This window comes from Monodelphis domestica, chromosome 6 (assembly GCF_027887165.1).
Source record: "Monodelphis domestica isolate mMonDom1 chromosome 6, mMonDom1.pri, whole genome shotgun sequence".
Lineage (NCBI taxonomy): Eukaryota > Metazoa > Chordata > Mammalia > Didelphimorphia > Didelphidae > Monodelphis > Monodelphis domestica.
In genome coordinates, this window is record NC_077232.1 from 98,547,534 (window position 1) to 98,564,594 (window position 17,061).

Here is a 17,061-nt window from a genome sequence, read left to right on the forward strand (position 1 = left end):
AGGAAAATGCCATCATTTTGCATTTTGGTTATATAAATTGTGTTATCTGGATGTAAAGGAATATATTACTATATCATAAGAAGTGACAAATAATTCAGAGAAAATGGGAAACGAATCAATGCAGTTAGGTGAGAAAAAAACAAGGTAGTGATACATGCAATAATTAGAAAGTATATAGCAAAACCATCCTAAAAAGTATTTGTACTCAGATTAATTTCAATAATTAATTTGTAGTCCTGGAAAACAGATGATAAAACTTATTTCCCTTCTCTTGGTCAAGAAGTAGGGCATTTGGGAAGTAGAATATTGTATTTGCTATCAGAAGCAGTTACTATGCTGGTTATTTTCCCTTAAGCTTTTGTCTTTGTTGCAAAGACAAGTTCAGTGGGTCAGTATATTAGGAAATAATTACTGTAAAAATAAAATGTATTGTTAAAATTAATTGTGGTTGGACCCTGAATATTATTTATATAGGTGGTCGCCAGGGATTTACTTTCTAAATCCCAAAATGATTTACTAAAGTAAATGGAATTTATGGTAGTTTATTTACAATATTTATAATAGAAGGAAGATATTAAGGAATGAGAGAGAGAACTCTGACTTCTTATACCAGTTAGAATTTCTAAGTCCCAGCCAGGGGAAGAGAAAAGCAAGTCCACTAAGTTAGTATTTCACTCACCAATGGTGACAGTCTAAAAAGAAAAGCAGTCTGAGGTCTCCTGCATGAGTTTCTACAGGGGTCCAGTTCCTCTAGTCCAATTCCAAGTCAGTGCCCGAATGTCCGAATGCCAAAATATCTGCCTTCCCTGATCCATCACTCCAAGCCTGGGTGACTGACAGTCCTCTTCAGGCTTTCCCCCCCTCTATTTAAAGACCTTTTTCTCTTGTGTCACCTCCCCTAAATTTTCAAATCTACCAATCACAGCAGACGCTTTTCTCCAGGACTTCCCATTCTTTAGTTCTCACCTTCTTTGGTTAGATTTTTCTACAGGACTGTCCATTCTTTAGTTCTTACCTTCTCTGTTTAGATTATATCTTTTTGGATTACTTAATACCTCTTTTGGTAAGTTCACCTTTTGTAGTTACTTAACACCTTTTTGTGGCTAAAATAGGCAGATCTCCTTAAATACTAACTTATCACCTTTTTGTGGATTACAATTCTAGCTTCACTGTAAGGAAGAGCTAAGTACCTTCATTATTACAATCAGGAGATTGCAATTTTATCTTCACAACAAAAAAAGAGCTAAGCATCTTCATTGTTACAATCAGGAGATAGCTAAATCCAATCTTCACAGCATCAATTAGAAAAGAGAGGAAAAAGGAAGGTGGACTAGAAGATCCTTAAAGTCTCTTATTGCTCCGCATCCAGTGTCCCTAAAATGGCCACTTTTTATGGGGTGGATGTCTTTGAAGGCAAAGGAAGTGTTCTTGGAGTTACTCAATAAAGCACTAGATAGAAAGCTCTGATCCTGTAGTTCCCCATCAGCTTCTCATTAATCCCACGAGGTGGCAGTGCACACCTGAAGTAAAGCATCCTGTAGTCTTCCCCCAAATTTAAGGAAAGGAGAGGGAAGCTTATATTTTCCTGGCAAAGACACCCTGAAGGAAGCTTCGATATCAAATGCCACAAATAAAAAATGCAATAATTACATAGAGTGCTTTGAGCAGGGAGAGAGTTTGGGAACAATAAGAGATGAAGGTGAAATTGCATTATTGACTAGGACTTGGAGCTTGGAAAAGTAATTGTTTCATATGGGGATATGTCAGAGGTAGACCAAAAAGAAAACGCTGAGATATTTTGGCTTACTGATTTGATTTTTGGATCATTTTGAATGAGCATTTTAAATAACGCCTACTGTGTGCTAAGGACTTTCCAAATATCATCTCATTTGATCTCACAACAACTAGAAGTAGGTGCTATTACTAACTCCATTTATAGTTGAGGAAACTGAGATAAACAGATGTTAAGTGGCTTGTCCAGGCCCCACAGCTAAGTAAGTATCTGAGGCTAGATTTAAACTCAGATCTTCCTGATTCCAGACCCAGAGTTCTAACCACTGTGCAACCTACCTGCCAATCTATACTAACATAGATTCTCTTAGGTACTGAAATATGAAGGAAGTTCAGGATAATCTTTCAGGCAACGAGTTCTCCATCACTGGATTTTTCTTTTCTAGAAGAGAGAGAGAGTGTTCACTTGTTCTGGGTTTTGTAGGCAAGAATTTCCAACCTGGGGGTGTGAGGAGCTTGTGAAAGGGGCAAAGGTAATTAATGAATCTTTAAATTTTATTTCTTATGTTCACTAGCAACTCTAGAATTTATTTCCTATTGTATAGAATAAAATGTTATGTAAAAGTTCCCTGAAAACCAAGGATTTGGGGATTTAGAAACAGATGGGATTCATTCTTATAGAAAGAACTGACTAGGTGACTCTAAAGTTCTTTCCAGTTCTAAGATTCTACGATTTGAGGACTGACAGGAGTTTTCGGATGTATAGGATTTCTGCTTTATCTCAGTCCAATGCTATATGCAAAAATGCTTGGAGGCTCCAGAAATACTTAGCAGACACTTAAGATGCAGAATTAGAGGAACAAGACTTATTTGGCTCTATTTATTCACAGTGTGATCCTGGAAAGGCCAAGTAAACCCTTCTGGGCTTCTATTTCCTCATCTACAAAATAAAAAAGGTGAACCAGAGGATTTCTGGAGTTCCTTATAAATTCTATGACCCTAATAGGGAATAGACAGACATTCCCTACCTCTTTCTACTACTCTCCTTATTGGCTGGCTGAGCTGTCAGCACCTGCTGTCATATTGTCTATTGACTTTAATTGGTTATAATTTCAGATTACAGTCCTGACGCTGATTGATAGCTAATCCAACTAATGACAGGGAATTCAGGAGGTCTGGGATCTTTCCCTACCAAATGTCCATATGTATAGGCAGAACCAGACCGAAAGAAGAAGGGAATAGAAGAAATTTTCTGTCTGCTCTTAGGGAGTTTGGAACAGTTAAGAGTTGCTGCCTGGAGAATGCTGGAGTGCTGGAACCAAGATCTGATTATTCGATTTTCATTATGAGCATTTATGTTTTGGAAATGGGCAAATGCTGCAAATCAGGGTATGATTTACTGTTTTGTTTACTTTCTAGACTTAAGAAAATGATGAAGTAAACGTGAATAATGGCAAATTAACTTTAAAAGTGTTCTGAGCGCACGTTTCTTTTTTTGAGAGCTGATTGTTAAACACTGAAAAACAACATGGCTTTGATGTCACTGATTTAGCACAGGAAGGTCCACAGCTGTGGGCTGATACACTGATACCCCAAGAACTCTGGACAGCAGCAAATGGACCTCGTAGATAGACTATAGAAGCTTCACAGTGCTGCCTTGTAGAGTTTAGAGTGTTGTGAGAGTGGTAATAACTCTTGTTCAGACCAACCTGATAACTGCTGTAAGGGCAGTCTCCATCTTTATGTGCCCATCCCCACCTGCCAGTGGGCTATTTCCTCACCTCCCCCTGTTCCAGACTCCTTAATGGCAGTCAGAAAAAATGCTCTATTCTTCCCTTCCTTCTTAAGTCTGGTGTGCCTCTGTAGTTGGCTTATGGTCCCCCAGGAAGCTGGTTGTTTGACCCAATAAGGAAGCCCCTTGCAGTTATGCCTTGAAATCTGTGTGGCATCTCTTCTGGAGATAAAAGAAAACATCACACGTGTGTGCATGTCTGTATGGGTTCTCGACACACACACACACACACACACACACACACACACACTCTTTCTCAGGCAAAGGCAATGGGGTAAGGGTGAATGAGAAGTATGAGAGTAAGAATATAGGGGAAAGAGTAGGGGTAGGGAGGGTGGGAAGGGAAAGTAGTGGGAAAAGCCTGACTGAGGGGAGGGAGGGAGGGAAGGCAGGAGGGAGAATGTCCCGCAGTTCCATCATGAAAATTGCCCAGCCTGCTCTAAGGTAATCCATGTCAACACCTGAAGACACAGTAGGGAAGTCAGACTTAATCTGACCTTCTAGTCTTTAGGGGAATTCTTCAAACTTAAAAGTTTAGAAGATCAAAAGTCATTCCTTTCTTCATCCGGGAACTTCCACAAGAGCCAACAATGCTCCAGGCATACATGCTTTCAAATTATTTATGATTTATTCACCATTGTTTGTTCCTATCATCTTTGTGGGCGACCTGGTACACTGTACGTTCATGGTCAGACTTGTCTTGCAAAGTTTATTAAGAGAGGAGACGAAGGACAAGGCTCAGAACTTCTAGGTTCATTTCCCAGATGGAGTTGGGAGTCCAAGGGCAGATGCTAGATCCAGAGGATAGCTCTTAAACCCAAGTCCTTTCTCACAGGTTACCTGCATAATATTGATTGAGTTTCTCAGAAAATAATAATAGTAATAAGGCTGACAACTCATGTTTTGATAACACATTAAGACTTATAAATCACTTTTTATACAATGAGCTTGTACAGTATGTAGGGGTTGGTGAGTTTCTTTTTTGACTCTAACCTATTTAGTTTAGTTTCGCCTTAGTTTCCTCATCTATAAAATGAAGGGATTGGAATTTGATGATCTCTAAAGTCTCTTCCAGTTTTGATCCTTTGATATCCTTGCAATCAGATCACTCTAAATCTGTGATCTTTGATTCTGTGATTTGATTTGATTACAAAGCAGGATGGCATCATAGATAGAAATCGGATGCAGTGTCAAGAAAACCTCAGGCACTTCTTAGATGTGTGACTCCAGGCAAGACACTTAACTCTGCTAAACCTCAGTTTACTCAACCATAAAATGAGGATTAAAATGCCATTTATTTAATAGAATTTGTGTGAAGATCAAACAAGATAATAATGTTCCTAAAGTCTTTTGCAAATCTTACAATGCTAGATAAATGATAATAATTCTCATTATTATTTTACAATACTCTCCTCTCAACTGTTCTCTGAATCTGGCTTTCAATCTCCTGTCATCACGCCTTTATCCCAGGCTGTGTTCCATAAGTGGAAGATATTCCCTCCTTATTTTCATATCTTAAAATCCCAAGTTTCCTTCAAGGTTCATTTTATTCTCTACCGTCTTCTGGGACACTATCCTCATCTCCTTGTTGTGATGTTCTATTCAGGTTCAAATAAATTCTGTGTGTGCATACTCAGAAAGAATATTATATAATCATAAATACATACACATATATATTTGTTTAAATATATCAACCTAGAAGAATTCTAGTTCCTTAATGGTAGGGATATTTTTTTGGTTTGTTTTGCTTTATATTCTTGTTACAGTGCCATGTGTATGGTAGGTTCTTAAAAGAGACTTGCTATATTGGATTGGATTATTCCTGTGACTAAGGATACTAAGTAGAATGTAATGGGAAGAGTACTAGATTTGGAATTAGGAGAGAATTGGATCCAAATGCCAGCTTTGATGTTTACTAGTTACATAGGAAAACCACTCAATCACAGGGAACCTCAGTTACCCCTGCCAAGTGGGGGTAATAATTCTTGCAATGTCTACCTCACATGATATTTCAAGGTCAGCCCTTTGCAAACCTTAAGGCTTTATAAATGTTATTACTTATTTTCTTAGTTTTACCTGACACTCTAAGCAACCTAAATAACTTTCCCCCAGATATGCCTCACCTTTTCCTACCTTACTATCTTTGTTTACCCTGTTCCCTTTGCCTCTTTTTCTGTTCCAACCTTCAAATTCCCTCTGCTCCCAGTTTAAATATTATTTCTCCATGAAGTTTTTCCTGTTCCCCCTAGTGATCTCTTTCCCCTGAAGTAACATAGCCCTTTTTCTTTCTCAATGTACTTCCACATTCAGATTTCTATACTAGTTATTTGTATTTGCCTCTTGTGTTTCCTAAGAGTTGATAAACTCTATGAGGGCAGAGACTCTATCTTAGTCTTTGAAGCTTCCACAACTCTTATCTAGATGCCTATGGCGTTTCCCATGTATTAGGTCTCTCAAAAAAATATTAGTGAAGAAATGAGTGAATTATAAACTCCTGGAAAAAGAGATGAACAAAACTTTAAAATACTGGATAATTTTTAAACCTGCATAGAGTTTTTCAAGATTAAAGTATGAGTTATTGTTGAAGTACTAGGTACCATCTCACAAGGATATGGACAACAAGTTATGTCTCAACACGACACTTTCTAGAGAAAGAGTGGAAGGAATGGTCCTTTAGCAATCTTGGAAGATCTCACCTTCTCTCTGCTAGATTAAAATCACTCATTGTTTCTAACGTTAACAGTTCGGTGATAGTGGGAGAGGCCAAGTATCAGAGCTTGAGCCAAAACAAGAATGGCCAAGGCAAGGAAAGGCTGGGTCCCTGTGATGGACCAAAGAAGAGACATCAAAATGGGAAGAAAATGATTTTCTTCTGATTTTATACTTATGTCAAAATCACGTTCATTAGCTTGGGTGTTTTGAAGATCAAGAAGAGGCATAGAGATAATAAATATATAGCACTTTAAAGTTTGCAAAGTATTTTACATGTTTTTTTTTCTCATTTTATCCTTACAGGGACTCAAGTTTTGCTTAAACTTTCTATTTTCAAGGCACATAAGATAATACTCAGCATATATTAGACATTTAATAAGTGTTTACTGAATTCATATGAATTGAGTTGACTAGTAGAGCTGGGAGAGACCCTAAAGATCTAATTCCATTCTATTTTACAATCAGAAAAATTGAAGGAGAGAAGCAATTTATGAATTTTCAGGCCTTTTAAAAAAAATCACCACTAGCTTTAACAATCTCTTCTACCAGTCTGTTTATTCTTTTTGTTGCTCTTGCTATTCAGTTGTGTCCAACACTTCAGCTCATTTGGGGTTTTACTTTTATTTAAAAATTTTTTATTTAAAAATATTTTTCCATGTTTTCATGATTCATTTTCTTTCCCTCCTCTCTTCCCTCTCCCCTCCCAGAGCCGACAAACAATTCCACTGGATTACAAAATTGTTATCATTTGTTACCCATTTCTATATCATTCATTTTTGCTATAGAGCAATTTTCAAAAGCCTAAATCCCAAATCACATATCCCATCTATACAAGTGATAAGTGGATAATTGATGTCATATGTTTTGCTTTTGCATTTCTACTCCCATAGTTCTTTCTCTCAGTGTGTGTAGTGTTCTTTCCCATAAGTCTTTCAGGAGTATCTTGGCTTGTTGCATTGTCCATTACATTGGATTTTTCCACAATGTTTTTACTTTCTTTGCACAATGTTCTCCTGTTTCTGTTCATTTCATTCTACATCAGTTCATTGAGGTTCTCCCAATTCATTTAGAAATCCTCCAGATCATCAATCCTTACAGCACAATAATATTCCATTACCATTATATACCACAATTCATTCAGTCATTGTCCAATTGAGGAATAATCCTTCATTTTATTTATTTATTTATTTTTTTGCCATTACAAAGAGTGTGGCTATAAATATTTTTTGTTTAAGTAATTTTTCTTGTTATCTCTTTGGGGTACATAGACCTAGTAGTGCTATTGCTGGATCAAAGGGTGTGCATTCTTTTAAATCCCTTTGCACATAATTCCAAATTGCCTTCCAGAATGACTATATTCACAACTCCACCAGCAATGTGTTAGTGTCCTGACTTTGCCACAATCCTTCCAACATTTATTATTTTTCTTTACTGTTATATTGGCCAATCTGTTAGGTGTGAGGTGGTACCTCAGTGTTGTTCTGATTTGCATTTCTCTAATTATGAGAGATTTAGAACACTTTTCCATGTGCTTATTGATAGTTTTGATTTCTTTATCTGAAAACTGCCTATTCATGTCCCATTTGGAGTTTTCTTGGCATATTGGAATGGTTTGCCATTACTTTCTCTAGCTTATTTTACAGGTGAGGACCCTGAGGCAAATAGGGTACATGGCTTGTCTAGGATCACATAGTTAGTAAGTGTCTGAGGCCAGATTTTCCAGCAGTGATAAGATTGACTGATTTGGCTTCTTTCCTATAGCCACATACATTCTTTGGTGGAAATATTAATGGTTCTAGCACTAGAGAAAATGAGAAGTGTATCCCTACTTTCTCCCTTTCCCACTCCTTCTTCATCTTTTTTCCCCCTTCATAATTCCTGCTGTACCCCTCCTCTCTTTTGATTATTCAGTATATTTTCTTTCTTGATGCCCTTCTCAAAATCTGCTTTCATGAAAATGTCAGATATCATTCATTTATATCTTCACATAAATTTAAGCCAATGTACTATTACCTCTCTTAAGAGTGTTTGAATTTTGTCCTAACCTCCACCTCTTAAAAAACACCTCTTTTATTGTACAATTAAAAGCTCTTTACTTTTTCCAATAACATCCTTCTTAGGTACCCTGTAGGTAGACAGTAAATGGTACCCAAAGTGAATAGGAGAAGTATCAAAACACAATGAAGGAAACGTGATCAAAATAGGAGATGGATTCTCTTGCTTGGGGACCTTTTTGCTCATTCTCTTCATTATATATAGAATGTTGTCCTGAAATGTCATCATCTGTTGAATTCCATGCTTCTTTAAAGTCATCCCCAATATAGTATTGTCCTTGCAGCTTACCTTGACTCTTAGGTTTGTGACACCATTTCTCCTTGGACTTTCCATAGCACTTTACTTTGTAACTTTTAAACAGAAAGATAATAGAATCATAGGATCATAAGGTCATGGACATAGTCCATTGGATCATAGACATTAGTCCAACTCTCTCATTTTACAGACACAGAAATTGAGGCTCAGCGATGATAAATGATTCAGGCAAGGTCACATAAATGAATCATAATCCTGACTCTAATATGAATTACTATTCATTACCATTATCTGGTTAGTATCTTATTCCCTTATCAATCATAAGCTTCATAAGGCCAGAAGCCACATCTTCTTTAAACTTTTTATTACCATTAGTATACAGCATTTGTAGTATTTTAATAAATGTTGCTTGATCAGTCCATTGAGTGATTAATCGTAGAATATGCTTCAGTTCTGTAGTACTCAGACAAAGCCTAGCTAGGCTGAATTCAGTAACACGACTGTGTTGCCAACCCTAGTCCTCTGCCTCCAAACCTGGCATCCTTTGCTCTTTTCAACACATAGTCAAGCTAATCTTGATGTTATCACATCAGCCAATCAACTACCCACTTACCTACTACTTAATAAACACTTGTTCTCATAACTGAATTGGGCTAGTGCCAAGGGGTGGTGGTGGTATAAAAAGTGTGCCCAGGCCTTGACCTGTAAGAAGCTCACAATCTCATAAGCTCCTGGCACCTACTATTTAGAGAAGTACTCACTAAATGTGCCAGAGTTTAGAGGAGGGTGAGAACTTAGTGGGTTGTGATCTCATCGAAGCTTCCCTAGAGGAGGATATTGTTTGATCTGTGCCCCAGAAAGATTGGCAAAACATATGGCACTACTCCTCTGTGCTTACTTGGACCCAACATGGGATGGAACATGCTTGTGTTGAAAAACTATGAAGTTCAGATTTACACCTCTTATTCCACAAAAGACCTAAGCCACCCCCCCCTTTTTGCCTGCAACATTGCCCCTGACTTCAGTGTCCATATGTTTTGCCAAGCAAAATGTTCTAGGCAGAACACTTCAAAGAAGAAAAAGAAAAAAGCTACCTTCATTTGCAGCCAGTTTTATTCATAGGACTTCAAGCCAATGAGAGTTTATGTTAACACTCATCACTAACATAGGCCAAAAGAAAAAAGAGAACATCTCTCTTCTTCACAAGCACTGGTTTCCAAATGTCTCAGAGATTCTAGAGCAATTATGAAATTGTCCTGGGGAATTACTTGTAACCTTCCGTTTTCTTGTCATTAAGATCAATCTGTCCTTAACAAAGTAGAGGGTCAGGAACAAAGAGAGGATGTGTTCCTTGACAGACAGGAACTATCATATCACCTTTCTTTTATTGATCCAGTTACGTTTAGGGATGGGAAAAATGCCAGCAAAGTACAAAGATTGAAATCTCCAGGGGCCAACTGGCCATTGAGGACTGTATATACAGGCTGGTAAAAAAGGAGAGAACCTTAAACAAGCATGGAACTAATGAGTCTTTGCTTTCTCCTATACTTCCTCTCTGACATGGTTCTCTTCTTCACAAGTTTGATTCCTGTGACTTGCCTCATAGTCCTAAAATCCCTCCACTCATGACAACGTTTCACATACTTCAATGTGGACCTTCAAACTATAAATAATAATAATAATTGAGATGATAATCACAATAGCTAATTCTATGAACCTGAAGTCAATTGCTTTCCTTGAGAAATTCAAGAAAGTAGTCTCTGTTTTTTTCTTTAAAATATTTTATTTTTCCCAATTACATGTAAAAATAATTTTTTAACATTTTTTAAAATTTTGAGTTTGAAATTCTTTCCTTTTGCTTCTTCCCCTCTCACTGAGAAGGCAAGCAATTTGAAGTGGATTATACATGTGCAATCATGCAAAATATTTCCATATTAGTTGTTATGAAAGAAAACACAAATTTAAAAAACCCATAAAAATAGTATGCTTCAATCTGTATTCAGAATCTATCAGTTCTTTATCTGGAGATAGATAGCATTTTTCATCATAAATCCTTCAGAATTTTCTTGGATTGCTGAGAACATTCACAGTTGATCATTATATAGTATTGCTGCTGGTTCTCTTTGCTTCACTTTGTATAAGTTCATGGAAGACTTTTCAGATTTTTTTCTGAGCATTATGCTTATCTTTTCTCATAGGATAATAGTATTCCTTCATAGCCATACACCACAATTTGTTCAGCCACTCCTCAGTTGATGGACAATTCCAATTTCCAATTCTTTGGCATCCAAAAGGAGCTGCTATAAATGGCTTTGTACAGTTAGGTTATGCTTTCTCTTTCTTTCTTTGTCTCTGTGTGTATCTCTCTCTGTCTCTCCTAGAAGTATTGCTGGATCAAAGGTTTTTCACAGTTTTATAGCCCTATGGCCATATTTCCAAATTGTTCTCTAGAATGCTTAGACCTACCAAATATATTTGTATCCCAATTTTCCCACATCCCCTCCAGTATTTGTTAGTTTCCTTTTTTTTTTATCATATTAGTCAATCTGATTGGTGAAAGGTAGTACTTTAGATTTGTTTTAATTTGAATTTCTGTAATCAGTAGTGATTTATACTATTTTTTCTTACAATTATAGATAATTTTGATTTATTCTTCTAAAAACTGCCTGTTCATATCCTTTGACCATTTTTGAATTGAGGAATGTCTTGTGTTCTCGTAAATTTGACTCAATTCTTATATATTGAGAAATGAGGCCTTTATAAGAGATACTTGCTATAAATTTTTTCTCTAATCTTCTTTCCTTCTAATCTTGGCTGCATTGGTCTTGTTTCTGAAGAACCTTTTTAATTTGATATAATAAAAATCAATTTTGCATCCTGTAATGCTCACTATCTTATTTGGGTATAAATTCATAGATCAAACAAGTAAATTATTTCAGGCTGCCCTAGGATTTATTATTTTTTAAAATAATCTTTATTTTCCATCTTAGGATCAATATTGTGTATTGATTAGAAGGCAGAAAAATAGTAATGGTTAGGCAATGAGGGTTAAATGACTCTTCCAGGATCATACAGCTAGAAAGTATCTGAGATCAAATTTGAACCCAGGTCTTCCTATCTCCAGACATGGCTTTCTATCCACTGAGATACCTAGCTGCCCCAATTTGCTAATTTTTGATGACACAGTAATGTTCCATTATGGTCATGTGCTATGATTTGTTTAGCTCCCCAGTATAGATATTCCCTAAGTTCTCAGGTTTTTTCTACTACAAGATTTGTTGTAAATATTTTTTTACATTAGGGTCCATCTTTTCCTCTTTCTTTGACCTTGTTGTGAGTATAAGCCTAGTAGTAGTATTACTATTCAAAGGGTATGAGCAGTTTAGTGGCTTTCTAAAACCCCCTTATTTTACAAATGTGTAACTGAAGCATTAAGGTTAAATGACTTGCCCAAAGTCCAGGATCCAGTATTGGAGGCCAGGTCATTGGAGTCCAAAAACAGCACTTTCTACTGTACCTCCAAGATCATAATTATAACACAGTCAACCATTTCTTAGGATGAAATTTTCCTTAATTTATGAGTTGGTTTTTTCCCTCCCCAAAATTGATTGAATATAAGGACCTGGATAAATGAACCCACCAAACATTGACCAAAGAGTAAAAAGTTGAGAGATAGGTCTAAAGCATAGGGTACTGCATGGGGAAAACAGATTTTAGTTTAGTTTAGCAGGGGAGTTCTTCATTTAAATCCAATAAGCAGCTATTAAGACTCTTTTATATGCAAAGCACTGACCTAGGAAATGGAGATGAAAAGATAAAAATGAAAGCTAGTCATTGCCCTGAAGCATTCATATTTAATTTTATTATATATATTTTTAAGTTTTTTCATCACTTAATTTATTTTTTTAGTATATTTTTACATGGTTACATGATTCATGTGCTCTCCCTTCCCTTTTTTCCTCCCTGCTCCAAGAGGTGATAAGCAATTCCACTGGTTTATACATGTCTTATTACTCAAAACCTATTTTGATGTTATTCATATTTGTAATAGAATAATGCTTTGAAACCAAAACCCAAATGATATACCCATATAACCAAGTGAAAAATCCTATCTATCTCTTCTGTGTTTCTAATCCCATAATTCTTTCTCTAGATGTGGATAGCATTCTTTTTCATAAGTTCCACGAAATTGTTTGTGAACATGCCGTGTGAGGGTTGCAGTTTGGGAATTCAGTCTCTAAAAGGTTTGCCATCTCTTGGCTAGGTAACTGGAGTGAAGTGTCTTGCCCAGGTCACATAGCTAGGAAGTATCTGGAGTCACATTTGAACCCAAATCCTTCCAATTCCAGGCCTAACTTCCTATTCATTGAGCTACCTAACTGCCCTACCACAAGACTTGTTCTTGACTTGGTTTGGAACCCAGGTTTACTGATTTTAAGTCCAGTGCATTTTCCTACTATATCCTGGCTCTGATACTCTAATTGCATGGCTTTGGATGAGTCACTTTATGTACTTGAGAATTAGCTTCCTCATCTATCAAATGGGGCTAAATAATTCTACTACTACTTATTTTGCAGTGTTTTTGTGTGGAAAGTACTCTCTAAACATCAAAATACCTTATTAGTGAATTCCTGTTATTATTCCCCTTAAGCTAGTACAAACCTAATCAATTTTCTCATTGAGAAAAGTGAGCTCTTCATAAACTCTCCAATTTTACTTAGTATCTTTAGTGTGCAGCAAATAAGAAATAGACACTCATTGCTGGTGATTGATGCTAGAAAATGACGTATTAGTCTTTTAAAACAGTTGAGCTCTATACAAAGAGCTTTTTTTTTCTTCAAAGAGTTCTCTTTCTTTTTTTTCTTTTTTTGCAGAAAGGATTGTCTAAAAATATGGGAAACTTTTGAAAATGCATTTATTTCCAAGAACCCATGTAACATCACAGAGCAGGATTATCAGCCTCTGATGGAGTTGGCTGCTCATCCTATACTTTGTAATAAGGTAAGTCACTGTTTGAGCTACTCAGGCACATATTTCTACCCCAAGTCACTCTGGTCAGATCTACTTTTGATATTATTAACTGTTATTTTAGAAGAAATATTCATACTCAGCAACTATAAGAAACAGATGGCACTGGTACAGGTAGAAGACTTCCAAAGACCAATAATAAAAGACTAAAGTTTTGTGCTCAAATTCTTGCTTACCTTTCCTAGGGCTGGGTACCTTGTGCTAAATGAGGTCTGGGATGGGATACCTTGAGCCTCTAAAGTAACAGAGACTTCCATGACAATATCTTACAGGGCATGTAACAATGCCCATCTGTGGGAGACATTTTCTGCCACCAGGGAAATAAACATGAGTTGTAGTAGAGAAAGTCACATTGTTTTGCAGTACCAGTTCAATGAGAAATTTAAAAAGCAGAAAATAGTGTCATGATCTGGGAGCAGATATAGTAATCCTGTACATCTATGGCAGTAAGCTTGAAGTAAGAAAGATCTAGGTTCAAATTTGACTTCAGACACTGACTAGCTCTGTGACTCTGGGCAAGTTGCTTAACCATGTTGTCCTCTGTTTCCTTATCTGTAAAATGAGATGGGGAAGGAAATGGCACTCTAGTGTCTTTGCCAAGAAAAACCCACATGGAGTCATAAAGAATCAGATGTGACTAAAATGATTGAACAAGAACCACAAATGTGGATCTCATCACTCCATCAAATTTTTAACATCTTGAGGGGAAGGATAGTGTCTTCTCTGATAATAACAACTCAACATTTGTATAATGCTTTAAGGCTTTCAAAGTTCCCCTGAGGTAAGCAGGAGAAACAATGTCATCTTTGTCTTATAGTTGAAGAAACTGAGGCTAACGGTTTTCAAGCTAGTGTTGGAGTCAATATTTGAACATATTTCCCAAGTACCGGGCAATTCTGTTTCACCATGTTGACTCCCTCAGGGAAGGACAAAGCATTAATAAGTCCTGGGGTGCATATATAATGTTTCTTTGTAATTTTCCTAATATCTAGCACAGTGCTCTGCATGCTTGTTGTTGTGTCTGACAATTTGTGACCTCATTCAGAGTTTTTTTTTTGGCAAAGATATTAGTGTTGCCATTTCTTCTCCAGGTCATTTAAAGATGAGAAAACAGAAGTAAACCAAGTTAAGTGACTTGGCCATGGTTTCAGTGTCAAAGGTCAAATTTGAACTCAGGTCTTCTTGACCCCAGGTCTGGCATTTTATCCACTTAGCCACCTAGCCACCCACTCTGAACAGCACTATTCTGTTCATTCTTCCCTGGACACAATGCAGTCGTCAATATCTTTCCTAAGATATCCAGCTCTGAACCCAATAATGTAGATGGGATCTACCTATACTCTAATCTAAAAGGGATCTGACTGGTGGAAAAGACATTAAGATATATAGGAAAGGACCAATTATGGCTTCTTTCTTAGACTCTCCTTTGGAGCAAAACCAATGAGCTGGCTCATCAGTACACCAAAGTCCAAGGTAGTTTACTCACTCTGGAGGACACACTGCTGGGCTACATGGCTGATAAAGTCACATGGTGTGGGAGTCCATCAAGTACAGGTGAGAATTTTTAACATTTAAGTTAATATTTTTAAAAATAAAATTAATTAATAAAAATAATACATTTAATTTGAAAATAATTTTAATATTCTTTTACAATCATTTTATTTTTCAGCATATTGGGGCATGGTTGGGAGTGGAAGGAGGTGGAGATTGGATAAGCAGCATATAGTCAATAAAGTCTTGGACTTGAAGTGAGGAAGACCTAGGTTCAAATCTCAGTTCAGACACTTATTAGGCGTATGACCTAGGCAAGTTATTTAACTTCTCTCTGACTCAGTTTCTTTGTCTATAAAATAAGTGGTTGTCTAAGATCCCTTCTAGCTCCAAGGATTGTACCCCTTTTTTATAAATTCAAATATTAGTCTTTGATGTGTCTTTATGCTGTAACTTCAGTTTTTAGTTTGTAAATGAAAGCTTAAAAAACAAATAATCTTCAGTGCTGGAGTCTAAGAACTGGGTCTTCCTCATCTAACAAAGGATGGGAAAATGCAAAAGTCAAAAAGGTGAGGCTTTTTGTTAAAGCAGGAGCTAGGTAAATTTTTCCTTTTTTATAGTTTAAGCCTGACATCGTAACTGACCCTAATTACAGATAATTTTAGATATTTCCATAGTTTAATTACCTTGATGCCTCCTTCATTTTGCCAGGTGTCATAGCTAATTTCATTCTTAATAAAACTTTGCAAATTAGAAAATATCTAAGGTTGTTGGAGATGATATGTAGCAACATTAAGTCTAGTTAACAAAATTGAGGATTAGAAAACATTTCTTATGATAAATTTTGATAGCTGATTAAAAGTTCATGAAGCAGGATTATCTTGTAACATCAGTTTTTTTCAAGTGCTTTGGAAATAAAATGAAATATTTTGATTGAATAGTGAAATTTACTATTTCACTATTTGGGAAATTAATTGCTTTTTATTTTAAAAGATATAATCATCTTACATCTAAGTCATTTAAAAATAATTTCAACTTTATTTTTCAAGGACATGTATTTCCATTTTCTAGTTTGACTTAAATACCAGTATGAAAATTATTACAACATGTGAGAGAAAAGTGCTATATCTATGTTGGCAGGTCACATCCCCAAATTTCTTCATTTAAGTTTTATCAACCTCCTTCTAGGAGATTTTGACATCCTAGGAGCTAGCAAGTACCTCAGACATTGTTTTGTCCATTTTTTTCATTTGGCAGAGAAGTAGAGTACCTAGTCCAAGGTCACATAGCTAGCAAAAGGCAGAGCTGGAATAATACACTAAAATATTCTTTTTTGTTGTTGTATATAGCTTGCTGTTCTTTTATTTATTTTAAATATATACATATATATATTTAATTTTATTTCATCAATTTAGAGCATTATTCTTTGGTTACAAGAATCATATTCTTTCCCTCCCTCTTCTCCACCCACCCTTCCTGTAACCAACATGCAATTTCACTGTGCCCTTGATCAGAACCTATTTCCATGTTGTTGATGTTTGCATTAGGATGTTCGTTTAGAGTCTACATCCCCAACTATATCCCCTTGACCCACGTATTCAAGAAGTTGTCTTTCTTCTATGTTTCTACTCCCAGTTTTTCCTCTGAATGTGGATAGTGTTCTTCCTTGTAATCCCTCAGAGTTGTTCAGGATCACTGCATTGCCACTAATGGAGAAGTCCATTACATTCAATCATGCCACAGTGTATCAGTTTCTGTGTATAATGTTCTCCTGGTTCTATTCCTTTTGCTCTGCATCAATTCCTGAAGGTTGTTACAGTTAGCATGGAATTCCTTCAGTTCATTATTCCTTTGAGCACAATAGTATTCCATCACCAACATATACCACAATTTGTTCAGCCATTCCCCAACTGAAGGGCATCACACTGAAATATTCTGACCCAAAATCTGTTCCTCCTACACATTCAATATCTCTGACTAATGTGAAGATGTGATTA

At 36.3% G+C, this 17,061-nt stretch overlaps 1 protein-coding gene across 2 annotated transcripts in view; it reads left to right on the top strand.

Moving 5' to 3' along the window:
- Positions 1–17,061, top strand: part of CD38 (CD38 molecule) — an 83,375-nt gene that overhangs the window by 35,121 nt on the left and 31,193 nt on the right. For both annotated transcript variants that reach the window (XM_007496699.3, XM_007496701.3), the window contains exons 2-3: positions 13,420–13,546; positions 14,992–15,127. In XM_007496699.3, the coding sequence (XP_007496761.2) occupies positions 13,420–13,546; positions 14,992–15,127 (263 nt within the window). The remainder of the gene's footprint in view (positions 1–13,419; positions 13,547–14,991; positions 15,128–17,061) is intronic.